The 27,557-nt window shown below is 45.7% G+C and overlaps 2 protein-coding genes across 4 annotated transcripts in view; one reads left to right on the forward strand and one right to left on the reverse strand.

Moving 5' to 3' along the window:
* On the forward strand, nucleotides 1-27,170 carry BROX (BRO1 domain and CAAX motif containing). Of its 2 annotated transcripts, XM_075863369.1 has the most exons (14): nucleotides 1-97; nucleotides 238-401; nucleotides 14,043-14,194; nucleotides 15,510-15,616; nucleotides 15,767-15,863; nucleotides 17,545-17,640; nucleotides 18,885-18,957; nucleotides 19,577-19,682; nucleotides 20,953-21,042; nucleotides 21,368-21,453; nucleotides 23,100-23,181; nucleotides 24,400-24,550; nucleotides 24,695-24,854; nucleotides 26,915-27,170. In XM_075863369.1, the coding sequence occupies exons 3-14, from the start codon at nucleotides 14,094-14,096 to the stop codon at nucleotides 26,999-27,001; spliced, it is 1,236 nt and encodes a 411-aa protein (XP_075719484.1). In that variant the 5' UTR covers nucleotides 1-97; nucleotides 238-401; nucleotides 14,043-14,093; the 3' UTR covers nucleotides 27,002-27,170. The 2 variants fall into 2 exon arrangements, with proteins under 2 accessions (XP_075719484.1, XP_075719483.1); XM_075863368.1 differs by lacking the exon at nucleotides 1-97 and having other exon boundaries at nucleotides 151-401.
* The window catches only part of TAF1A (TATA-box binding protein associated factor, RNA polymerase I subunit A), a 471,716-nt gene that overhangs the window by 177,986 nt on the left and 266,173 nt on the right, over nucleotides 1-27,557 (reverse strand). The window lies entirely within an intron of this gene.

Below are 27,557 nucleotides of genomic sequence, written 5' to 3' on the forward strand. Positions count from 1 at the left end.
CACCTCGGTCATCTGCGCATGCTTAATTCTTCGCCGACTGGAGCATGACGTCATTGGACCGCAGAGGGGCGGTGCTTTTCGAATGATTGACAGAAAGGTGTGTGGTCTGAGAATACCGCCCACAGCTATGTAATATGCGGTGGGAGAGGTGGTGTTGCCAGTGCGCATGCGTAGAGGCAAGCCCTTTCTATGTTTACCTATGTGACAGCATTAATCATATGTCTCCTCCTCTCACAGCGGTCACCAGGTCTGCAGGGTGGAGACTTCTCATGTCACAACCAGGAAGAGAGATCCTGATTTTTATAGTTCTATATAAATGCTGAGGATATTGGGGGCCACAGACTGACAGAAGGGCCACACGGTGCTGTCCCGAGGGTGTAGAGACTCCTCAGCCTCCAGTGGTGAGTGGTTATTACTTCACGACTGCGCTTTACTTCATATAGCCACAGCAGACAAATACTTGTTGCTTGTTTTAGCTGCAGTGGAACTACAAGTCCCAGAATGCCTGTGTTCATGCCTTCCTGCATACAGCTGTCTGCAGTGGTCAGAGAATTCTGGGAGTTGTAGTTTTATGACAGACATAGAGGTGATAAGATGTCCCAGAAATTGTTAGCCTGTATGTTCGTAATCGCGATGGCGATCTAAGACCAATTTATACTGTTCCAATAAATGACTTCTAAGGAATCGGATCCCACGGCTTTGGATCAACAATGATTGTTGTTAGGAAGGGGTTAATGTAGTCACATCCTTAAAGGGGCTCTGTCACCACATTATAAGTGCCCTGTCTTGTACATGATGTGATCGGCGCTGTAATGTAGATTACAGCAGTGTTTTTTATTTAGAAAAACGATAATTTTTGACGGAGTTATGACCTATATTAGATGAATGCTAATGAGTTTCTCTATGGACAACTGGGCGTGTTTTACTGTATGACCAAGTGGGCGTTGTGGAGAGGAGTGTATGACGCTGACCAATCAGTGACCGATCAGCGTCATACACTTCTCTCCATTCATTTACACAGCACATAGTGATATAGCTATATCACTGTGTGCAGCCACATAAACACACTATAACATTACTGCAGTGTCCTGACAATGAATATACATTACCTCCAGCCAGGACGTGAAGTGTATTCAGAATCCTGACACTTCTGTAGCGTCTGGGTGATATTCACAGCAAGGCACGTGTAATCTCGTTTTAAATGACAGATTACATCGTAATCTCGCGAGCCTGCGCCTGCTGTAAATCAGAGAAGTGACAGGAGTCTGAATACACTTCACGTCCTGGCTGGAGGTAATGTATATTCATTGTCAGGACACTGCAGTAATGTTATAGTGTGTATATGTGGCTGCACATAGTGATATAGCTATATCACTATCTGCAGTGTAAATGAATGGAGAGAAGTGTATGACGCTGATTGGTCACTGATTGGTCAGCGTCATACACTCCTCTCCACAACGCCCACTTGGTCATATAGTAAAACACGCCCAGTTGTCCATTAAGAAACTCATTAGCATAAAGCTAATATAGGTCATAACTCCGTCAAAAATGATCGTTTTTCTAAATAAAAAACACTGCTGTAATCTACATTACAGCGCCGATCATATTATGTACAAGAGAGGCCACTTATAATGTGGTGACAGAGACTCTATAACATGTCGTGCGACCGTAGTGGCAAACCGCTGTCCACGAAGCCGACTTTTCATACGTACCGATGTCACCGCTGCAGGCAGGGATTGGCTGCCACGGTCACATGCCCTCCAGTGTGACACATCAGCGCCAAAGTACGGACACAAATCAATGAACGGTTCTATGGGAAACCACCGCACAAACGTCAGGGATGGGGCTACTGTGGATCAGATACATATAGACATGCTGGGAATTGTAGTTTCACCACAACTGGAGAGTCACAGAATGGAGACCCCTGTCCTGGATAATACAAGGACTGAAGACTGATCATCATCGTGTCATCTGTGTCCTCAAGACGATCTCTCTACATATTCTTCAGTTCATTGAATGCTGAAACTTCTATTGTAGCCTGATGGGAAACCAATAAAATGCTGATCTGAAGGTGGATGGTAGTGGCGGTCTGGTGCTTTGTTGGCCCATTCCTTGGTGTTAGCGCTTTGTTGGCCCGTTCCTTGGTGTTCAGGTGCTTTGTTGGCCCATTCCTTGGTGTTCAGCGCTTTATTGGCCCGTTCCTTGGTGTTCAGGTGTTTTGTTGGCCCGTTCCTTGGTGCTCAGCGCTTTGTTGGCCCGTTCCTTGGCGTTCAGGTGCTTTGTTGGCCCGTTCCTTGGCGTTCAGGTGCTTTGTTGGCCCGTTCCTTGGCGTTCAGGTGCTTTGTTGGCCCGTTCCTTGGCGTTCAGGTGTTTTGTTGGCCCGTTCCTTGGTGCTCAGCGCTTTGTTGGCCCGTTCCTTGGCGTTCAGGTGCTTTGTTGGCCCGTTCCTTGGCGTTCAGGTGCTTTGTTGGCCCGTTCCTTGGCGTTCAGGTGCTTTGTTGGCCCGTTCCTTGGCGTTCAGGTGCTTTGTTGGCCCGTTCCTTGGCGTTCAGGTGCTTTGTTGGCCCGTTCCTTGGCGTTCAGGTGCTTTGTTGGCCCGTTCCTTGGCGTTCAGGTGCTTTGTTGGCCCGTTCCTTGGCGTTCAGGTGCTTTGTTGGCCCGTTCCTTGGCGTTCAGGTGCTTTGTTGTCCCGTTCCTTGGCGTTCAGGTGCTTTGTTGGCCCGTTCCTTGGCGTTCAGGTGCTTTTTTGGCCCGTTCCTTGGCGTTCAGGTGCTTTGTTGGCCCGTTCCTTGGTGTTCAGAGCTTTGTTGGCCCGTTCCTTGGTGTTCAGCGCTTTGTTGGCCCGTTCCTTGGTGTTCAGCGCTTTGTTGGCCCGTTCCTTGGCGTTCAGCGCTTTGTTGGCCCGTTCCTTGGCGTTCAGGTGCTTTGTTGGCCCGTTTCTTGGCGTTCAGGTGCTTTGTTGGCCCGTTCCTTGGTGTTCAGGTGTTTTGTTGGCCCGTTCCTTGGCGTTCAGGTGCTTTGTTGGCCCGTTCCTTGGCGTTCAGGTGCTTTGTTGGCCCGTTCCTTGGCGTTCAGGTGCTTTGTTGGCCCGTTCCTTGGTGTTCAGGTGCTTTGTTGGCCCGTTCCTTGGCGTTCAGGTGCTTTGTTGGCCCGTTCCTTGGCGTTCAGGTGCTTTGTTGGCCCGTTCCTTGGCGTTCAGGTGCTTTGTTGGCCCGTTCCTTGGCGTTCAGAGCTTTGTTGGCCCGTTCCTTGGCGTTCAGGTGCTTTGTTGGCCCGTTCCTTGGTGTTCAGGTGCTTTGTTGGCCCGTTCCTTGGTGTTCAGAGCTTTGTTGGCCCGTTCCTTGGCGTTCAGAGCTTTGTTGGCCCGTTCCTTGGCGTTCAGAGCTTTGTTGGCCCGTTCCTTGGCGTTCAGCGCTTTTGTTGGCCCGTTCCTTGGTGTTCAGCGCTTTTGTTGGCTCGTTCCTTGGTGTTCAGCGCTTTGTTGGCCCGTTCCTTGGTGTTCAGCGCTTTGTTGGCCCGTTCCTTGGTGTTCAGGTGCAGTCGTCTGATCGGGTTTGTTTTATTATGTTTGTCACATTAGTTATTATTAGGGCTTATTTACACGAACCGTGCAGACAGTCCGTGTTTTTTGCGCAGTGTGAGTCCGTTGCGAAAAACTCACGACATGTCCTATATTTGTGCGTTGTTTGCGCATCACGCACCCATTAAAGTCAATGGGTGCGTGAAAATCACGCATGCCACACGGAAGCTCTGTGATTGTGATGATTGTGATTGTGATTCGCGCAACAGCTGTCAAACTATGAATGTAAACAGAAAAGCACCACCTGCTTTTCTGTTTACAAACATCCAAACGGAGTTTCATAATGATGGCGGCTGCGCGAAAATCACGCAGCCGCGCATCATACGCTGATGACACACGGAGCTGTTAAGTGCCTTTTGCGCACGCAAAACGCACACGCTCGTGTAAATCCGGCCTTACATTGAGTTTGTATCTATTGTAGAATTGTCGCCAATACAAAGACTACAGGCTGCCATAAACCGCACCCTACATTCTGCTCAACCTGCAGAATTGTGTGGTCTGATCAATGGTCAAATGCTGGGGGTTCTCAATCTGTGACTGTCCGGCTGTAGAACTACAGCTCCCGGCATGCGCCGTTGAGACTTGCTGGGAGTTGTTGTTACAACAGCTGGGTGAAGTGGTCTGGGGACTATCGGACCACCTCAGGCCTCCATACTCCGTAGACTCACATATCGAGCTGAATACACATGATTATAATGGGGTGATCGCTGCTACCAGCAGGGATTGATTATGTAAGGGCTCATGCACATGGTAAAGAAATGTGCATAGAGCCTTTATGGCGGCACATGTAGTACCTACGGTTGTGTATTACGGCGCAGTCCTTATTGTCCATAGCAACCAATCACAGCGCATCTTTCCTTTTTCCAAAGCAGGTTAAGAAATGAAAGCTGAGCTCTGATTGGTTGCTATAGGCAACAAGGACAGTTTTACTATTAGACATTTTTGATAAATCTGCCTATGTTAATACATCCGTAACACGGCATGCGATAGGCAATCAATATCTGATCAGTGAAGGTCCACCACTCAGCACCGCCATCAATCCAGCTGACACCGCGTCTTCTTCATTATAAGGCCATGGTCACGTTTGTGACGTCTGTTTAGCGCGTCAGGAAAGTTACCGGCGTACACGCTTCACGTGTCCGTAGGGCTCCGTTAGCCCGATGGAGGCCAAAAGAGTGTCCTTTTTTTTTTTTTTCTCTTTAAAGGGTAACTAAGCGTTCAACAAACTTAGAAGTTTTGATTGGTGGGGGTCCGAGCACTGAGACCCCCACAAATCGCTAAAACAAAGCGATGAGCCGCTTAGTTTCTGTCTGGCTTTTTACGGAAATTGATGTAGCGGTGTACAGACTCAATAGAACGTCTGAGCCCGTACACGGAAACCGGCTTTCCGGAAAAAGCCGAACAGAAGCGAAGCCGCTCAGCGCTCAAACGAGTGCTTCTGCCGCTTCATTTTAGCGATTGGTGGGGGTCTAAGTGCTCGGACCCCCACCAATCAAAACTTCTGACATGTCAAAAGTTTGAACGTTTAGTTACCCTTTAAATATATACGTATTTTTAACAAGGGGTCTATATGGGTGACGTATACCACTGTGTTGCATATGTCATAGGCTTTTCAATAACTTACATGATCTATGTACATTAAACAGATACCATTATAGTCTATGGGTGATAGATGCGTTAAATGGGTGCCTAACGATGGCATCCGTTACCCATAGACTATAATGGTATCCGTTTAACATATAAGTCATGAACCGGGTCATAAGAGTTCATCACGTATACGCTTGACATCTACCAATAAAGTCCATGGTGACCGACGCCACTGTTGGGCAATCGTCACAGCCTTTGTTTAACGTATATGTCAGACATAGACCATAAACGTGGTGTGAACAAGCCCTAGAATCGCAATAGCTCAAACAGTCCCATAGAAGTGTCACTGTTTCTGGAAGAAAACACTTATGTTTTTCTCATCCCTTCTCCCCCCCCCCCCCTTATAAAGGGTTAATGGGTCATGGCGCCCATTTCTTGAATTACTATATTTGCCAAAGTGTTTTATAACGATCCCTTATATATTGTGTCAGCTGCTAAGTGGTGGACTTGAAGACCTAGAAATGATTTGTTTCGCGTTACAACATCCGACTGAAATGTATAATTAACAAGCGATGACATCACATGTTGCAGACTGCACCTGGAGACCTACTGGGGCTCCGCATCTGACAGGTGTATTAGATGTAGTGGAGCCAGAAATGTTGTGTGTGACCTGCAGATTTTGGGTATTTTTCCTCCTACTCTGCAGATTTGTATAAATGTTCATGTCCATGCTTGCTGAGTGGGCGGCTCTACCTGGTAATGTAAAAGTTGTACTGTGCTCTCAACCAATCATGTATCTCCCCCTCCCCTCTCACAGCATGCAGAGGGAAATAAACTGCAGCTGCATCCCCCTTCTCTCCCATCTTCTATTTGTTTTACACTAGAAGGATTTTCTGGGGGGACTGAGATTTCTGAATAATTACAGAGAGTCTGTAGATAGGGAAAGTACAGGCTGCTCTCATCCACATTGTAGTCGTTGTCACAGCAGCCCCCCTCCTCATTAGTTACAATAACCTTCCCCCATCGCAGCAATACTTCAATCCCCCCATGTACCCACCTGCAGTACACTCCCGCGATGCGCCCTCTGCTGGCAGGAAGGTACATACAAACATCATTTGGTCTCTGCCAATAGAGATCGATGTAGAGATGTGCTGTTATTTGTGTGTACTCTGCCCACTCGGAGCGGTCTGAAGCACCCAGCTACCGATTTAATGACCGGAAGCAATATCCATTCGCTAGGGCCAATTTTCTAGTAGCCATGGCGACCGGTTTTGTACAGCCCTGAGTTATGGCATATCACTATGATATGCCATAAGTTTTTGACTAGTAGGTGACCGTCCACTGGGATAACCACAATCCCTGACACAAGGGGTGCCACAACATTAGGGGTGCCACCACCCACAACTCCATTCAAGTGGTGGTTCGAAATTTAAAACTCAATGGGGTGTTGCGCCAGTGGCCCCTTCGTTCTAGGGAGAGGTCTCGTTGCAAAGAATGCAATCCTGAGACATGGCGTCATGCTGCATCCCGTCACCCATCAGAAGACGCCATCCGGTCTTACAGCTGGGTAATGAAGGAGCCTTGGAGCTTTTGTTATTGTCAGAGATTGGTTTTATATATCACAGGGGAACATACAATTACATTCTATTTTTGTATATGTGTCATGTCTGATCTTCCCATTTGCATCCAGAGCTGCATTCAGAATTCTGCTGACTGACCAACTTCTATAATGTACTTAGATCTACAATCTGGGAAACGTGTGCTGATACTAAAGCATGTTCTGAGCAGATAATGAGGCAGCAGGGGAGATCAGAGATATTTTTTTTATTAAACCATATCAATGGATTATATTTAAAATAAAATAAAATGTAAATATAAATTGTCCTCATTGCAATGTAAAAACAATAGAAATGACACCAGAGAGCGATCCCCGTGTCACGGGTGTGTAGATGGCACGGATACTATTTTAGTATTTCCTCTTTAGGTTACCGCAGTGATTACATCATTAGTCCAGAATTGACCTGATTTTCAGGTTTGACTACACTGTTTCCTTTTACAACAATAACCAGATTTTTTTGATGCCCCAGAACCCCCACATACCCAACTATTTAATTAATTTTGCTCCCTTCGGCAAATGCCATTGCATTGTTACCACATTTGCCCACTTGACAACTCTTTTCCACCAACATCTTAAACCAGGGGTCTCAAACACGCAGCCCCTGAAACTGCCATCTGCAGCCCGCGGGGCACCGTAACTCCCTCGGGAGAGAGCAGTCTGAAGGAGCGCGCCGGAGCTCCTTCATGCCGTCACACAGCCCTCTGTACTGTAGATAGTGCACCCCCCAGTACATAGCACCCCACACACCTCACCCTGTTGACAGCGCTACACACTCCCTCCCTGGGGATAGCTCTATTGGGGCTCGCTCTAGGAGTGGAATCCCCAGCCAGAGCATTGCCGACTCTTTGGCCAGGGTTTCCTCTGCTGGAGGAGCCCCTGAGGTCATATATGGACAGTGATGTCAGGGGTTTCTCCAGGAGTTCCGGAGCAGAGCCTATACTAGTACTCTGCTCTGGGACTCCAACTCTGGGGTTTCCCCCGACATCTCGGTCCATATATGGACCGTGATGTCAGGAGCAGAGCTGGAGTCCCAGGCAGAGTGCTAGTAGCACTCTGCCCGGGGCTCCTGCTCTGGGGTTGCCCCTGACATCACATTCAGGATGATCCCCCGACTTCACTTTCTTCGGACAGTGACGTCAGGGGCCGCTTTAGCAGAGGAATCCCTGGCCAAGGCAATGCTCTGGCTGGGTATTCCACTCCTAGAGGGGACCCCAATGGAGCTATCTACAGAGGGCACTGTGGCATTATCTAGGGGAGTTGTGGCACTATCTACGAGGGCACTGTGGCACTATCTAAGAAGGGGCTGCCAAATCTTGACATTCCTGTGGCTGGCAATTGAGCCGCCGGACTGCATTTAGCGACATTTAAACTGGATTGTTAAAATACACGTGGAGTAAACTCACAAGTTTCCGGTAAGTTTAAACCGAACTGTATTACGATAGTAATGTAGTATTGTTATAGTATTTCAGATAACTAATTGATTAACAATAATTTTTATTATTTATAATGCGGCCCGTCAACTTCACATTTTTTCTATGTGCAGCTCATTTACCCAGCCGAGTTTGAGACCCCTGTCTTAAACCATATTCCCATCTCAGACTTTTATGCCATATCCACCGGATATGCCATAAATGTCTGATGGATGCAGGTCCCACTTTAGGGACCGGCACCTATCATGTAAAGGGGTTATCTAACCCCGTTCCGTCTTGGATTCTGCCTGCCCATGAACTGCTGGGACTACCCTCTATTAGCGGTCATATAGAGCTGCTACAAACACAGACAGGACTCAGTCCGGCCATACATTACATGGTCATGTGAACGGTCATCTTATTTCCCCTGTAGTGGCCGATGCAGAGGAGATGTGCCGCTCCGTCACCTTCCCCTTTCTATATCAGTTTATTGCTAGTGGATCTGCATTTGGAAAAATCAGGACAACCCTTTAATGTATATGTATATATATATATATATATATGTGTGTGTGTGTGGCTGGTCGTATGGCCACAATGAGGAGAACCCACCTGACCTCACTGGGGAAACCCCAGTGACATCATCACTCTGTTTTTCTAACCCAGGGTCCTAGAGAGACCCATCTAGCTACATGATCATAGTGTGAGTTTTTGTCTTATTTGCCTTCTCCTGAATCACGTGATATTCAGGGCAGAACAGATATTTCCACAGAGATAAGTGATTGACCAGAACCTTGCCAATATTTTATGTTGCCGGCTACTCATGGATATGAACAAGCCTGTATGACGTGTACAGTAATGTATTGATAAGGATAATCAGGATATACAGGTCTGTGCTTCTCAGATTACTCCAGGTACAGTCATTGTGTAATCACGTGAAGGAGACATAACGTCATACACATAGCTCTCCGTTGACCTGGGTGTATGTATCTTAAAGTGGCAGCTCCATCATTTATTCCAGGGCAGAGATCGGCTGTTATTTTTGTAATCATACATTTTAATAAGAATACAAAATAAGGAAAACTTGTCTGCATAGTAGACATGAACCTCAGATGAAGCTCTTTGGAGACACCCCTACTTTATTATGTACTTCCTTTGACTCAAAGGGGACCTACACTATACATTGATGCAGAATTTGAGACATGGAGACATATATATTTTTTTTTTTTAAATATACACCCATCACAAATCTGTATACCTCCATTGCTGGCAGATGCATGGCCTAGAAATTTCCATGGTCCAAAAATACATTGAGAAGTGCTGTCCTATAATATAGGTGGACGTAGGAGAGCACATCGTGGACAAGACGAATAGGATGCACTCTTCTACAGTCCCACCACTGCCTCCCCTCAAGCCCTGTGATTGGGCTACAGAATGAAAATCGGGACTGGATATAATAGTAGCATCTCATGTAGAATCTCTTAATCTGGTCTTCTGGCGTGAAACCTCTCTAGAAGACCACCATTTTTAGAAGAACACCTGGAATTTTTAATTCCCTTATATCCTATGTATATTGGCCTCTTTGAGGGGACCTCACCCTCTAGAAGACCATTTTCACTGGGCTTCTCCAAGAGCTTTCACTTATCATTTTGTCCAACCCAGTAGCCATGGTGACTATAAAATCTGCCCTTCTTGACTGGGTTTCTTTTTCTGCTATTAATGCATATGGCGGCTGGTTGCTTCCACCTGATATGGAATATATGGAGCTGGGAGAGGCAGAAGCGGTCACACACCACTCTTTCCGAGCATGGAAAGCACACTGACTGGTTTGTCCTGCCAGCAGAGGGCGCATTGTAGGAGTACATGGGGGAAAAGGAAGGCACTGCTGTGACTACTGGGGGGATGGTGGGCAAGGGGTAGCCCTGCTGTGATTACCTGCTCAGGAAAGGGGGAGAGGATGACCCTGTTGTGAATACTAGTCGAAGGGGAGGGGGGGTGAAGTCGAAGTATGTGAAAACTGGGTTGGGCTTGCTGTGACTACTAGGGAGGCATACCTCCCAACCGTCCCGGATTCTGGACGGTGTCCCGGATGTCAACTGTATCTGCGTTTGCAGATACAGTTGAACCCAATGCTGAAGCAGGGAACCGTCAGCTCCTTGCTTCAGCATTAGTACAGAGCGGAGGACTCCCCGGTCACAGTGCTACTTTAGGCGCTGAGCTCAGGGATTCCTTTGACACTATCCATATGGACAGTGATGTCAGTGGCTCCTCCATGAGCTGGAATCCCCTGCCAGAGTATTGCCAACACTTTGGCTGGGGATTCCTCTCCTATAGGGAAACCCTGACATCACTGTCCAAATATGGATAGTGACGTTAGGTGCTACTCCTGGAGCGTAATCTCCTGCCAGAGAGTTGACGTTGCTTCTAGAGGGTACCCCTGATGTCACTATTCATATACGGATAGTGACTTCAGTGGCTCCTCCAAGAGTGGAATCCCCGGCCTGAGTGTTGCCGATCTGGCCAGGCAGCCCCAATGGCGCTATCTACATGGGGTGTGCCACTATCTAAATGAGCACTGTGTGGCACTATCTACATGGGCACTGGAACTAGGGGCAGCTATGGGGGCATTATGCTGTATGGGGCAGCTATGGGGGCATTATGCTGTATGAGGGCAGCTATGGGGGCATTATGCTGTATGGGGGCATCTATGGGGCATTATACTATTTGGGGGCAGCTAGGGGGCATTATACTGTTTGGGGGCAGCTAGAGGGCATTATACTGTTTGGGGGCAGCTAGAGGGCATTCTACTGTGTGGAAGGCACCATGATACTGCGTGTGCTGAACCGGGTGTGTATGGGTGGTGATTATAGGCGTGACTTAAAAGGAAAAAAATATGCTCCTCTTTGCGATACTTGAAGGTTTGGAGGGGGTGGCTTCTCTGACTACTGAGGAAATGTGGAGGGGGGCCTGCTGTGACTACTGAGGAAGTGGAAAGGGCCTTCTCAACCAGGTTGTGTTGACCCAGCTCTACAGCCTTATATTGCTGGCTCTTAACTTGCTCCTAGATGTGATGTGCAGACTATAGGCTGCCATAAACTTCTGTCTGCGGCTTACTAATGGACTATGAGTGTAATGTGGATGGGGACTAATGTCTGTTTTTACGGCTCACACATCCTTACTGTGTTCTCTGTACAGACATTGCAACATGAAGCATATGCTCTGTGGCAGCTGCAAAGAGAGTACGTGAAGAAATGGAAGTGAGAGTACGACAGCCTTATACAGTCTGTAGAACGAAGAGGAAAGCGGGAAGTTGTAACATTATACAGTCTGCCATTGTCAGTGGTAATCCTGCCTATCTAGTCTCCAGCAGTACAATAGACCCCCTCTGCTGATAATGGGACGTTCCTTCCTGGTTGCGTATATTCAAAATGTTATGGTCAATTGCCTGTAATTCAGAAAGAACATTTGACAGTGATGACTTGTATAACGGGGTCCTCTGTGCCCTGCAAGAATTGTGGAATTGATCGTTTGTCTATTTAATATTTTATAATACGACCTCTGAATAATCTTTCTATAAAATCGGTGACCTTCCCAGTCCCATAATACAAGGCCCAGTGTATTGCAGCCGAGCAAGCAAAGTGGCTTTGTGCCGAATCCTGGAATAATTCATCCAGGAAAAAGAAAAGGGGAAGACTACAGTAATGAGATTGTCTGCGTGTACCCAGGACCTCAGCACCGTCATGTTTCCTGCCCACTGTAATAACTAGCGCCCCCCCCGCAGACAATGGCGTCATTCACATCTACGTAATGGAGTTTCTGATGGACTAAATGTGAGGGGGATATTACTGTCTTCTAATATACTTGAGAGATTTTAGGCCTCATTTATCAAAACTGTCTAACAGTTAAACTGTCCATGTTGCCCCTAGCAACCAATCAGAGCTTAGCTTTCATTTCTGAAAAGCATTTTAAGGAATGAAAGCTGAGCTCTGATTGGTTGCTATGGGCAACAAGGACAGATTTGATATACTTTCGATGTGTCCCTCGTGGTATTGGGTTTATTTGTCTGGGAAACTAAATGACAACAAATATGGCTGCCACAAGGGGTGTCATCCAGCTTTCTAGTCTTCATAATGACGAGCCTGCCCGGTTTTATATAGGAGCTGACTGAGGCCATATTGGCTGGCAGCCAGCTTAACGTAACGGCTTACCGTATTTGCCAGACGGGCCGATGTGGCCACAATTTCATGCCACTTTAATATGTAAGGTACCATTCATCTGATCACGTAGTCCCACATAACCAATAACCTGTTCAATTCGCATAATGTCGCTCTTTCTGCTGACACCCTAAATGTATGTTTGAGGGGCACTGAGCAGATACAGGTGCACCCTGTCACATACCATAAAACCACGCTCATGGTGCCGGCACAAAGAGTGCCCACTATGCTAATTGAACAGCTTATTGGCGCTGTGGGGCCACGTGATCAGATGTATTGCACCTTAAATATTAAAGTGGCATGAAATTGCAGCCACGTCGTTCCATCTGGACCAACAGCTGAGTGGGATGCGGCGTTCGCATTGAGGGTGTGCTATATTGCGGAACACTGAATGAGTTTAAGGGGCACTCATTAGCAGCCCCTGCCGTTCCTCCAGCCGAAAGATGCGACACATTTATTAAAGAGGCTCTGTCACCACATTAGAAGTGCCCTGTCTCCTACATAAGGAGTTCGGCGCTATAATGTAGGTGACAGTAATGCTTTTTATTTAGAAAAACAATCTATTTTTACCACTTTCAGCGATTTTTAGCTTTATGCTAATGAGTTTCTTAATGCCCAAGTGGGCGTGTTTTACTTTAGACCAAGTGGGCGTTGTACAGAGGCGTGTATGACGCTGACCAATCAGCGTCATACACTTCTCTCCATTCATTTATACAGCACTAGTGATATAGCTATATCGCTATGTGCAGCCACATAAACACACTATAACATTACTCATGTGTCCTGACAATGAATAGACATTACCTCCAGCCAGGACAGGATGTGTATTCAGAATCCTGTCACTTCTGTAGCGTCTCTGTGAGATTTACAGCAAGGCAAGTGTAATCTCGCGAGATTACGATGTAAACTGTCATTTAAAACGAGATTACGTTTGCCTTGCTGGAAATCTCACAGACAAGATTCAGAAGTATCAGGATTCTGAATAGACATCACGTCCTGGCTGGAGGTAATGTATATTCACTGTCCGGACACTGCAGTAATGTTAGTCTTTGTGTATGTGGCTGCACATAGTGATATAACTATATCGCTATCTGCAGTGTAAATGAATGGAGAGAAGTGCATGACGCTGATTGGTCAGCGTCATACACTCCTCTCCACAACGCCCACTTGGTCGAAAGTAAAAATACGCCCACTTGGGCATTAAGAAACTAATTAGCATAAAGCTAAAAATCGCTCAGTGGTAAAAAGAGATTGTTTTTCTTAATAAAAAGCACTGCTGTCACCTACATTATAGCGCCCATCTCCTTATGTAGGAGATACGGCACTTATGTGGTGACAGAGCCTCTTTAAGCGGCATCTTACTCCAACGAATGTTTATAAAGACTGGCGTATGAAACGCCAGTCGTAATAAATCTCCCCCATTGTTTACTTCCCTCAACACGAGTATCAGGGCGCCCGCACATCTCATTATGTTTCATCTGTACAAGCCGCAAGGCCAAAACCGTGGCAATTGGTGGTAAAACTGTGTGCAGTATTGCCGCATGGGTTACTACCGCCTCTTGGCCGCTACCTGTACAGGGACCCTTACCATGTGCATTGCTGAACCAACTTAAGAGTTTTTCTTCTTTCTAACACAGGAATTCTTCCTTCAGGAGACTCCTTTTTGGTAAAGGAAAAATCTTCCCAAAATGACCCACTGGTTTCATCGTAACCCACTCAAGGCCACAGCGCCAGTCTCCTTTAATTTCTATGGTGTCGCCTCCACCCCAGCAGCGTCAAAGATGTGCAGGTAAAATGTATTGATTTCTATTGCTTTTTCTCGGTTCCCTGTGGCTCTGTTATACATCCAGTGATGGGGGCCCTCAGCACAAGTCATAGTGGGGCCACTACAGGCTCCCAGTCCTGATCCACACATCATTGTGTGTTCATTCACTTAGTGCTGATTCATTTCTTAATATATCTTTATAGGGGTTAGAGTTTTTCTGATACAGAGCTCCAAATCCACAGGACATGTCATAAATGTCAGATAGATGCGGGTCCCACCTCTGGGACCTTCTCCAATCTCTAGAATGGGGCCCCCTAAACCCTGTTATACTGCTCTGTGTTCCCGCTGACGTTTGTGATTCCCGAACATGTAAGATGAAAACCACGCAGCTCGCTGAGCTACGCTCTTTCAGTAAGTCCCATAGAAGTAAATGGCAGTTACGGAAACAGCGTAGCTCGCATGCTACGCTGTTTCCGTAACTGCCATTCGCTATTATGGGAGTTACGGAAACAGCAAGCTGCACTGTTTTCTTCTTACATGGTCGGGGAACACAGAAGCAGTAGAACAGGGTTTAGGGAGCCCCGTTCTAGAGATAGGTGTGGGACCTGCATCTATCTGACATTTATGACATATCCTGTGGATATCCTCAAGAAGTATAGTTGAACAGCTGCACACGTCTCCAAAGCTTCAATCAATGATTCTTGGATTATATCCTGTGTGATGTCATAAATATCCCTGATGGGAAAACCCCTTTAAATTATAAAAATCGGACTTCCTGTAGTCACCACTAGAGGGAGCTCACTGCACACAATTTATACAGTCAACTCAAATCTGTATGCGGATTTCTGCCGCTGTTTGTCAGTTTACAGACGTGTTTTCCGCGCGCAGATTATCCACAATTAATGGGGTTAATCTGCTTGTGGCTTCTGAAGCTGTTTTCGTGGTGGAACACGCTGCGGAGACCGCATCAAGAAGTGAAATGCCACTTTTTTTTTTTCAGCGAGGCGGTTTGCTATTCTGTCTGCGGAAAATTGAAATCAATGAGAGCCTTGTTACCGACGTGCGAAAACATGTCGGAATCCGCATAAAAATTCCATTGTGTGAACAAGGCGACTTTGGGCAGGTCATTTAGATGTGTCTTCTGGTCTCAACATACGACCGAATCATGTCCCGGACACCCCAGCATGATGATCCTATATAGATACTGCACTCTGTGCAAGTACAATGTTGCCCATTACAACCAGTCAGCTTATACTGGTTTCTATAGGGGACGCCTGCACCCTTCGATCTCTGTATTGCTGGATTATATTATTTACATTTCTTTCATTTAACTTTCAAGTGATTTACGAATGTCAAGAGCGCGACTCCTGGAACTCTTCACGGACTCCACCTGTAACTCGGAGATGATGAAGAATGCCTCAGACGCTTACTTCTCCCTGCTACTGGGTGAGTGGAGTAACGGAGGGATTGTCGTTTTCTATTCCGGTTTACATTCTGTAACGCACACGAAAAAAAACAAAACATAAAAACACAAAGTGCAGACAGCCGGACGTCTTGATCTGGTAGGATTATATGTTTCCTTTCTCCCGGCATTAGGATTCATTGACTCATTGGATGGAGGAACTCAAGACAACAAGCTGCGGTACATCCAGAACTTTAAATGGACGGACACCCTACAGGGCAATGTGCCAAGGTACAGTATGATTGCGTGTGGACCCAGGCATCAGACCCGACATAGCTAGAGGATGGCACGAGGCCATGTGAGATGAGGATCAGCCTCCACCGTTATATAAGGGTTTGAATGTAGTGCTATGTATCTGGCGGAGTTCACACGGCGCAGATTTTTCCGAGGATCTCATCCATTGCAACGGGTGAAAATCTACAACAAATCCGTAAAATAATTGACACGCCACGTCATGCTCTTAAAAAGTATACCCTAAAAGTATATATACCCTCTTCAGTGAACACTGTTTTTTTTTTTTTTGTTCCAAAATTGTGAGCTGATTAATTTTGTAATATATCTCTATAGAGGTCGGAGCTTCCAATCCCTAGAGTAATCGTCATTTCAACTTTTTTTTCCATTAATCAATAGTGGGTGACGGAGAAGTGTGCTAAGTGGAGAAAGGTATTTTGGTATAACAACATATATTACAGGTATGTAATACAAAGATAGAATAATAACTTTGTAATTTATCTTATTATAGAAAAATACCTTTCGCCACTTATCAGACTCCTCCTTCCCCCTCATGCATGGATCACTCTCACTCTTAACACAGGCACTGATGAAGACGGATTATTAGCTCACTGTTACAGCTGCTGCCAATAGAAGTCTATGGAGAGAGGAGGAGGGAGCTGCTGCAGAGACCGAGATACAAAGACACGCTGCTGATTTTTTTAGCAAATCTCCTGTCTCATCCCAGTGCTGTATCCACGGTAAGGCCGGATTCACACGAGCATGTTACGTCCGTAAAGTACGGAACGTATTTCGGCCGCAAGTCCCGTCCCGGACCGAACACACTGCAGGGAGCCGGGCTCCTAGCATCATAGTTATGTACGACGCTAGGAGTCCCTGCCTCTTCGTGGAACTACTGTCCCGTACTGTAATCCTGTTTTCAGTACGGGACAGTAGTTCCACGGAGAGGCAGGGACTCCTAGCATCGTACATAACTATGATGCTAGGAGCCCGGCTCCCTGCAGTGTGTTCGGTCCGGGACTTGCGGCCGAAATACGTTACGTCCTTTACGGACCGAACATGCACGTGTGAATCCAGCCTTACACTACTGCAATATATGGAGTATATAGTCCTCCATGCAGTTGCTTCTGTGTGTGAGAATGATAGGGGAGCAGGATCTCCTCTTCTATGTGCTGTATTTGGGAGACATCATAGCAGCTAGTCTCCTCCCTGCAGAGGGGTAAACTGATGAAAAAAGCAGATACAAGTTATATAATGGTTAGAAAGAAGTGTTAATCCTCATATACGCACGCACGCACACAGCTTGTTCTGAAAAGTCACCTAAAACAAATGACTAAAATTCTGCTTGCAATCACCACTAGGGGGAGCTTACTCCATACAATTCAATGGTAGTTGTCTAAATACATCTTCTGTAAGTGCCCCCTAGTGGTAGATGCAGGCAGCCAGTTTTATCAATGAAATCTATAGCTGTGTGAAGGGGAGCAGAGGATTTGGAGCTCTGTTTTAGAAAAATGGAGCTTTGATCCCCTATAAAGATATAATCAACTAATCAGCACAGAATTAGGATCTAACAACGACCTGATCTTCATCGTTCGAGGTTTTTCACGTTATTCTCTATATCCTCAGGCTAATATTCTCAGGTCCTGCCATTGTGAACCATTGTTTTCTGTCCTCTTTGCAGCGCTCAACAAGACGCCGTTTTTGAGTTGATCTCGATGGGTTTTAACCTGGGTCTTTGGTACAGTAAATATTCTTCACGGCTGGCTGGGAAGGAAGAGTGAGTATTGACTATCCTTTATGTGATCAGAATAGATGGAACATCCGGTACTTTCATGAATTCTAAATGTGAACAGTTTTTCCAATAAAATTTACCACTAAAACGAATCCACTAATTGTCTCAAGTGTAACGATACTAAATATGTGCACGTTATCTGATGTCTGGCGCAGCCGTTACACCCCAGAGCACGTCCACCATTATTATTGATTCTTCCATTGCATCTAAAATGAAGCAACTTTGCTAATATAATTAATTAAAAATCGATTGTTTTGTGTATACAGCTCCGGTGCAGAGCTATGTGTCTCCATGCGTACAGACTACAAACAAACCCTGTGTAGTCTGATCTTGCAGTCATGTGTTAAGTTGGCCCTACACATTCGATAAATGTCAGACGAATTTAAGACATTTCTCAACTGACAATCCAGTCGTCTGTATTGGTGTAGCCCTAGTGGATTCCAGCTTACATGATCAGTTTGCCAGGAAGTGTTGCCAGAGGGATCAAGCACTGGGTAATTTACCTCTACTTTTTAAATAAACACACCTGCTCAGCTGATCTGAATGGGCATGCTTTTAGTGGAGACGGGAGAGATAGTAGTGCTTTTGGCCAATAGCCATCTCATGTGTATGGCTGACTTTACTCCCTTCAGTCTGCACCTTCTTTTTGATAATCTACTGTCCGTGTAGTAGGGGACCCGTCTATAACATCCATATACACTAATAGAGAATGGCTAGCTCCCCCGACATGTCTGTTTTAGTTATAGAATAACTATTCAGGAGCTTCTTTTCTTTGAACTCTGCATTGTAACATTCCTCTGTTATTCCTCCTGGAAATGTATCAATAAATTGACACCTGAGGGTTGTGGTAAAATTCAAAGTGCATATTTTACCGGGGAGCATTGTCTAAAGTACCTACTTTCTAGCCAAATCTGATGCACTGTCATGTCTAGCCCAGGGTCAGAGGGGGCGGTGCATGACACAGAAATCGCTGTCATGCTCCGCCTCCTCAGGCCCTGCACTAGGCATTACACAGTGTATCAGTCTTGCCCACAGTGCTCCTAGAGAAGGCTCTATAAGGTCTCACAGCTGACCTGATATCCCCCCCTATGCTGATGAGTGCTAAAAGGTAGAAACAGACCTGCCCACAGATTACCTAACACCCCCAGGTGATGATTAAAAATTTTTAAGTAATATCTTCCATGTTGCCGTGTCATTCATTACATAATATGTCTGATTGGACATTGCAGCATTACAGAAACCGAGGCCAAGGAAGTTCACAAGAGTCTTAAGATTGCGAGCGGCATTTTCAGCCATTTGAAGGTAAGGCTCTCCCTGGGTTGTGGGTTACTGATCATAAGAAAACCAACATGTCCGAACCTCCTATCCCACCCAACATCGGGGGTCACTCTAGAGGCCCCCCCCCCATACACAGCGTATCAGGGAGATCCCTCGACATTGATCTTATGTGTATGGACAGCTTTAGAGTGTGTGTTTATTTAGCCATTGCATAATGAAAAGTTCTGCAAACATTTTTGTTTCATTTCTATAATATTTTCAAGATCTCTGCTTGCTGTCTGTGAATGGGAACATTCTTGTTTTCATCCACCGCCTAAAAACTTGTATAACCTAACACTTCTCCTCGCTGAGGGCTTTGTACAGCTGTATTAGAACGGAAACACTCATTATAGTAGAAAGTTGTAGAATGTTTTTATTACACATTAATTTAATAAAACTGGAAAATTCCTTTAAATTAGAGAATCAGATGTCCCAACGTCGCTAAGAGAAAACGTGCAGCAGCCACTCAATGTCCTCCTGCTGTGTGTAGTAGTCCAAATACCCCAGAGGATGAGTACAGTAGTTTAGTATATAACACGTCCTCCTCTTACAGGCTCCATCCTGAATACTGAGGTCACTCATCATTTTATCTTTATTATTTCAGGAGAGTCACATTCCAAAACTCATCACCCCGGTGGAGAAAGGACGAGATTTAGAAAGTCGAGTGATTGATGCTTATATCATCCAGTGCCAGGCGGAGGCGCAGGAGGGTACGGTGGTCCGCAGCCCGCTTTGATGCTTTGTATATAATACTCAGTCTTAGACCTCAATGAATGGTCCCTCATCAATATCTGGAATAATGTCCCCTCCCCCCACTGTAAATGATAAGTTTATTAAGTCGCCAAGGGGTACCGCGACTATATAATAGCGGAAGGCCGAGAACGTTTATACATGTCATGAAATGTAATGTTCTGCAGCACCTGAGGTGTGTGCAATGAGGTTCTGCAGTGTGTGTTGTGATGTCCTACGGCAGCTGAGGAGTGTGCAATGAGGTTCTGCAGCATCTGCGGTGTCATGATGTGCTGCAGCATTTGAGATCATATGTTCTGCAGCAGCTCAGGTGTGTATTGTGATGTTCTGCAGCAGCTCATGTGTGTATTGTGATGTTCTGCAGCTGCTCAGGTGTGTATTGTGATGATCTGCAGCAGCTCAGGTGTGTATTGTGATGATCTGCAGCAGCTCAGGTGTGTATTGTGATGTTCTGCAGCTGCTCAGGTGTGTATTGTGATGATCTGCAGCAGCTCAGGTGTGTATTGTGGTGATCTGCAGCAGCTCAGGTGTGTATTGTGATGTTCTGCAGCAGCTCAGGTGTGTATTGTGATGTTCTGCAGCAGCTCAGGTGTGTATTGTGATGTTCTGCAGCAGCTCAGGTGTGTATTGTGATGTTCTGCAGCAGCTCAGGTGTGTATTGTGATGTTCTGCAGCAGCTCAGGTGTGTATTGTGATGATCTGCAGCAGCTCAGGTGTGTATTGTGGTGATCTGCAGCAGCTCAGGTGTGTATTGTGATGATCTGCAGCAGCTCAGATGTGTATTGTGATGTTCTGCAGCAGCTCAGGTGTGTATTGTGATGTTCTGCAGCAGCTCAGGTGTGTATTGTGATGTTCTGCAGCAGCTCAGGTGTGTATTGATCTGCAGCAGCTCAGGTGTGTATTGTGATGTTCTGCAGCAGCTGAGGTGTTTTATGAAGTCCACCGCTCTGGTGTGTATTGAGGTTGTGCAGTATCTGGGACTCAAAACCGTATAGTGCACACTGCAGCTGCTGAAGAACCTCTTTTTGAAGGATGACGGACTACATATCAGTCACTAAGTGGTTGCCACAGAACTGATCAGTGACAGACTCCTTCTGTATGAAGAGATAAGCAGTGTCTATGTAGCGCCGCTGGTCTGTTATTTTAATGTAAATGACAGAGATTGAACGTCTAGATTATTATATGTAGGTGAGAAGTGATGACGCGTCCGCTTGTTTCTCTCGTGTGCAGTGACCATCGCTCGCGCTATTGAACTGAAGCACAATCCTGGTTTGATAGCCGCCTTGGCCTACGAAACCGCAAATTACTACCAGAGAGTAGGTAAGTGTTGTACATTGTGCTCCCCGCCTCTGTGCTGTCCCAGCGTCACCCTTGTGTAAAGGTAAAAATGGCGACATCCCCACCAAGTCCTGTCTATGGGTGGCTCCAGTGACTACATCCATTCCCAGAGTGTCCACCAGGGGGCAATAGTCAACAAAACATCTCAACCTTACCAAGCAGGACAATTCACTGCCCCGCATAGTACATCACCAGTAGCGGTGCTACATCTCGCAGCCATCTCTATGGCCGTGCACTGTGGGGGTCACAGGTCAGCCCCCCCCCCCTATAATATTTTTATAACCTGTCTAATTTTTTTTTTTTATAGATCACACGCTCTCCAGCCTGGATCCAGTGTACATAGCAAAGTGGAGAAGCTACATCCAGCTGAAAATGTGTTTTTATATGGCCTACGTAAGTTCTGTCAGCAAAGTGAAGTGAAATTCCAACAGTCCGGAAATCTTACTGGTCTGGACAAAATTGTTATAAAAATCCTGCTGATCTGGCAGGGAGCTGAATACTTAAAGGATTTTTCCAGCCCTAAGACATTGATGACCTATCCCCAGGATAGTCCATCAATACCTGATCAGTGGGGGTCCGACTTCCGGAAACCCACGCTGATCAGCTGTGTTGAAGGGGCTGTGGCGCTCATACGACCGCTACTTCACCTTCATCGACGACACGCCTGTAGTGGCGGTTTACAGTATTACAGCCTCTCCCATAAACTTGAATAGAAGTCTGTAATAAAAATACTGTGAACCGCCGCTACAAGTGTTGGCGATTCACAGTACGGAGAAGGTAAGGAATGAAGGTGAAGTAGAGGTCAAATGGGCATCGTGGCCCCTTCAAAACAGCCGATCGGCGGGTGTGCCGAACGTTAGACCCCCCCACGATCAGGTATTGACTTCCTATCCTGAGGATAGGCCATCAATTTCTTAGGACTGGAAAAACCCCCTTTAAAGGGGTATTACGGTTTCAGCAAGTAAAGCTTCTTCATTGTATGACAAAGTTATACAGTTTTCAAATACACTTTATGTATATATTTCTTCATTTTCAAGATCTCTGCTAGCAGTCATTAAATAGGAACCTTTATTGATTACTTCCAGGGGATATAAATGGCGACATCCCCACCAAGTCCTGTCTATGGGTCATGTGATGGGCAAACAGATGTGCGTCTTGTTTCTGAGCTCTGATTACTGTAACGAACAATGCACCGGTGTGTCCATCACATGACCGGGTCAGATTTATATCCCCTGGAAGTAATCAATAAAGGTTCCCATTTAATGACTGCTAGCAGAGATCTTGAAAACTGTAAAACAAAAAAAAGATAGTGGAAGTATATTGAAAAACAATGAATAAGCTTTACTTGCTGAAACCGTAATACCCCTTTAAGAGTTACTGCCCTTTACCTCTCCTGAAAGGGAGGGTTTTAAGAAAAAAAAACCCATGCTTGCCATCATTCTGCGATACTCGGAGCAGTCACGTCCACCCACAGACAGAGGGGAAATTTATGAAGACTGGAGTTTCATATGCCAGATTTAATACATAGTTCGCTGGAGTAAAATGCTTAAAATTTTATCAAGAGGCAAAAATATAAAGCCATGGACGCTCACCCCGGATGTCCTCAGGCTCTCACAGCAGACCATGGCGCATACAAGGTCATGGCACAAAGCAGCGTAAGGGCCGTTTCTGCACGGCGGCCTCCTGCGAGAGCCTGAAGAGATCCAGGCGGGACAAATAATGAGGGGAGTACATCATTTTATTGTCTGATCGGGGAAGATACGGGGCCTGGCATGAGCCTCTACCTTATTACGCCACACAGAATAAAATCTGTGCCCGCTAGGAGCTGGCGTAGATTTCTGTTATTTACACCATTTTCTGGTGTAAATCTGATGGGCCGCCCCTTTCCACTAAGCCCCGCCTACTTTAAAAAAAACAAAAAAAAAACCGCTGTAAACTGTCCAAAAGTCGCAATTTTTCTCTCAAATGGAGACTTTTGGGCCTTTTTTCTCCGCATATAAATGTTAATAACTTGAACCATCGCTGCTCCCCCCTCACAGGCCTTCTGCTATCACGGTCAGACTCTACTGTCCAGCGACAAGTGCGGAGAAGCAATAAGGTCCCTGCAGGAATCTGAGAAATGTGAGTCATGGTTTGAATAGGTTACAGGTCTCTACGGGGCCCCCCAGCCCATTCTTTCTTGAATCTGGTGTTGATATCATAGACTCCACCGATATTATCTGAGACGTTAGAAAATAACTTAAAGGGGTTGTCTGGCATAAGAAAAAAGTGTCTGCTTTCTCTACCCAGAAACAGCGCCACTTTTTCCATATGGTTGCACCTGGTATTGCAGCTCTGCCCCATTCAATTGAATAATAGACACCGACCATTTTTCTCCCATCTCCGACAACCCCTTTAAGTCCGTTACATCTATCATTTTATATTCCAGATCATACAGTAAATCTGTACTTTCTTCAGCATTGAAGGAATATTTCAGTTTCAGCAAATTAATGTCTTGCTTTGTATGATGAAAAGTTACACAATTTTCCAGTATACTTTCTGTGTCAGTTCCTCAATTTCAAGATCTCTGCTTGCTGTCATTCAATAGGAACCTTCATTGGTTACTTCCAGAAGATAACAATCTGTTCTAGTCACGAGATGAACACACAGGCGCACGGCTCGTTACAAGACGGAGCTCTAATAACTGTACTGTGACAAGCCCTGCAGCTGTGTAAGCACCACATGACCAGGACAGATTGTTATCCTCTCTGAATGCAGTGTGAACACACCCTTATTGTCAGTGTTCGATATGCAAACGCCCTATGTAACCACAGGACCCCATTTACCCAGCGGATGACATGAGAATGTTCTGGTCGGGCCAGTATACGTCAGTCTAGTTTATATGGTACGGAGATATTTATGGCATATCCCCAGGTCGGACCCTCCAGAGAGAATGAGATGAGGTGGAGACCACACATGCATGCTGTTATTTCCATTGTGGGAGTTGCGAAGCACCCCCCAAATGAGACCCTCACCGGCCAGATATTTATGACAAAAATGGCTCAGATGGAGATACAACTTTTGCGTTTTATTGCAGCCCTTGGGGGCAGTCTAATCTGATGAGCCCCTCGGACCAGAAACGTTTTGGCACCCATGGTGTAGACCCTAAACAATGAAGGTTCCTATTGAATGACAGCAAGCAGAGATCTTGAAAACCTTGAGGAATTGATACAGAAAGTATATCGGAAAATTGTATAACTTTCCACGATACCATGAATAAGTTTTTTTATTTTCTGAACCGGAATACTCCTAATAAATATAAAGGATTTTATTTATTTTATATTTCTCCCCTCCTTAAAGTTTATGGCAAGGCTGAGGCTTTGTGCAAGGAATATGGTCAGACCAAAGGTCCTGGAACCACAGCGAAGCCCTCCGGACACCTCTTCTTCAGGAAGCTGGGAACTCAGGTTAAGAACACGATAGAGAAGTGTCAGCGGGAGAACGGATTCATGTAAGTCCGAGCCTTCGTAGGGGATCGATCCGAGAATCAGGAGATCTGCTGGTATTTGTGGTTGAGCTCTTGATCCGAGGATCTTCCATGTCCGGTGATGTAATCGTTCTCCATGGTTCAGTCGGTTTTCATTGTATATTTCAGCTACTTCCAGAAGGTTCCTCCGGAGGCGCCAGAATTGGAGCTGAAGGCAAGTTATGGTCTGGTGCAGCCCGTGCCCTTTGAGTTCCCAGCTATGAGCCCGCAATGGACCCCTGAGACGCAAGCCGGGTTTGACCTTACAAAGAGGCCAAAGGACGACAGTGTAAGACGCGGCTTCTTTTTCAACTCTGTTGTTTAACATTGACGACATTTTGTTTCAACTGGACAAACCGCTGTAAATTAGGGTAGATGACCTAGCTATAGGGTGTGTACACTTTTGCAACCTTTTTTAAATTATTGCTGCATTGCATCTAAGAAAAAAGAATGAAGCAACCTTGCAAATAGCCTTTATTTAAAAAAAAAAAAAAACTCCTGCTGTTTTGTGTTTACAGCTCCTATGCAGAGCTATGTGTCTCCGTGGTTACAGACTACACAACATGTGTGTAGTGTGATGCTTTAGTCACGTGTTATGCCACTTCCTCTGCCACCTCTTAGGTTAGAAAGAAGAGGGAAGGGAGTGACACAACTTTAGAATCAGACTACAGTTTGTTTATAGTCTGTAACCATGGAGACACAGGTCCGCGCAGGAGCTGTATACACAGGTTTTTAATCCAGACTATATGAAAAGTTGCTGAATTTTAGATATATTGGAGCAATAAAAACAATGGTTGCAAAAGTATACATACCCTTTATACTATTCAACCGTTTCTACAGTGCCAGACGTGGGTCCAAAATGAAAATTGCCCTATTTGACCCAGAGAGAGAGCCCACGAGCCCATCATTTGTTAGGAGAACTTCCTACTTGACACACGAATACTGAAATGATTACAATCGGGAAAGTCTTGGCTACTCTTCAGTGAGTTCCGTCAAAGGCACGGAGAGATTTCATGGGTTTTGTGCAAGTTGAATTGGCAGAGAAATGCTGGCATATGAGCCATCTCGTCGCTGAGGGGGAAGGGTACATATAAAAAATTAATCATGTGTGTTTTTTTTATAAGTTTCCCCCTGCAGGCTCCATCTGAAGTTGTTCCAGAAGGGGGGGCACTACCTGCTATGATGCTCTCCCACGCTCAGGAGCACTGCACCCGGTCTCCCAGCCCACAATTCTGTGGCTGCTTCTAATGAACCAGTAGAGGGTCCTGATCAATGTCCTGGACAAGCTTCCCATGTTTTCCTAGTCTCTATAATGTGAACAATCATCTAATCTCCTCCTGTCCCACAGGCCAAGGAGGAGAAGTGTTTAAGACATTCTATCTGAAAAGACTGAGCTGCTCCAAATCCAGCTCTGGTCTGAGACAGTCTAAGGGTATGTTCACACGAGGTCATTACGTCCGTATTTCGGCCGCAAGTACCGGACCGAACACCGTGCAGGGAGCCGGGCTCCTAGCATCATACTTATGTACGACGCTAGGAGTCCCTGCCTCGCTGCGGGACAACTGTCCCGTACTGAAAACATGATTACAGTACGGGACAGTTGTCCTGCAGCGAGGCAGGGACTCCTAGCGTCGTACATAAGTATGATGCTAGGAGCACGGCTCCCTGCAGTGTGTTCAGTCCGGGACTTGTGGCCGAAATACGTCCGTCAATTACGGACGTAATGACCTCATGTGAACATACCCTAAGGCTTCCTCCACACTAGTGTTGGTATACGTTTACCTCTCTTTGTGTCAGAGGAAGAGAGGATTGGAAAGCAACGTTTCCATTAGAATTACCATTCCGCTTTATTTTTTCCCCGGAAACAAAAGTTCTGCAGACTGCACTTTTTCTTCTGTCAAAAAAACCGGAAAGCAACTGAAACAAAAGAATTACCATTGATTTCAATGGTAATTCTAACGGAACCGTTGCTTTCCGTTTAATCTTTCGACCCTCTTCCTCTGATGGAAGAGGTAAACGTATACGAACGGCAGTGTGAACTTAGCCGAATGCTTACTAGGGGAAGATCTGTTCAGCAGGAGATTGTACACACATCTCTGGTCTCTGATCCCTCAGTAAGAAGCTCCAACACATTTCATGCCTCAGTCATCGTGGTTTTTCAGTGAGTGCAGAGTCTCTGAGCAGCGACCGTACAGTGGCCGGGTATAGGGGGAAATTCTCTAACAAAATATACGAGGGTTAATTATCTTTGCATATATTATGGATTTAAACAATAGGGACACTTTAAGGTTGGATACACCTCAGTACTGACTTTTTCATACGTTTTATTTCTTGTAAATTAATCTCCAGGCCAAACCTAAGAAAGAAGAGGAGGTGAAGCCTATGAAGGAACCCGACATAAAGCCCCAGAAGGACAGCGGCTGTCAGATCTCCTAACACCAGAGGATCCGTTGCCATCACTTAACCCTAAAATCCAGGAACCCTAATGACTCCGTCCCTGGAGAGACGCCTCAGCCGTTACACCTAGAGGTCCTAATGTCCCGGGTATAGATAAGCACCTTATCTAATATATGGGTGTTCCTCTCGTCGCCCATTGGGGGGGGGGGGGAAATAAACCTCTTATTCAGAACTTACATGTCTACGGACTTAACCCTTCTTTAACCTCATTCTGTATTTTAAACAGGACATTCTGTGTAATCACAATCCATTGTAAATGAGAGGAGACTGTGTGTATATAGTAGTTATATTACTAAACCATAGACTGGTGGATCTGTCAGATCTCCTCACATGTCTGTTTTAGTAAATCCTTTGCATTCCCCACAAAGTAATAATTTTGGACCATCTCTTTCTTAGATTTCTGCATTGTCATTCCTCTGTTACTCCTCCTGGAAATGTAGGTCACCATTTGCTTGGCAAGTGAGCGTGCCTGACACTGTCCAATCAGTGCTAATAGTGCCCAGCCCATTCACAAGTAATACATAGTAATGGCAAG

This window comes from Rhinoderma darwinii, chromosome 4, assembly GCF_050947455.1.
Source record: "Rhinoderma darwinii isolate aRhiDar2 chromosome 4, aRhiDar2.hap1, whole genome shotgun sequence".
Taxonomy (NCBI): Eukaryota; Metazoa; Chordata; class Amphibia; order Anura; family Rhinodermatidae; genus Rhinoderma; species Rhinoderma darwinii.

Coding starts and splice junctions, on each gene's coding strand:
- BROX (XM_075863369.1), top strand. CDS start 14,094: ATGACCCACTGGTTTCATCGTAACCCACTCAAGGCCACAGCGCCAGTC. Junction 14,195..15,509: donor GCAGCGTCAAAGATGTGCAG/GTAAAATGTATT, acceptor TTAACTTTCAAG/TGATTTACGAATGTCAAGAG. Junction 21,043..21,367: donor AAATTACTACCAGAGAGTAG/GTAAGTGTTGTA, acceptor TTTTTTTTATAG/ATCACACGCTCTCCAGCCTG.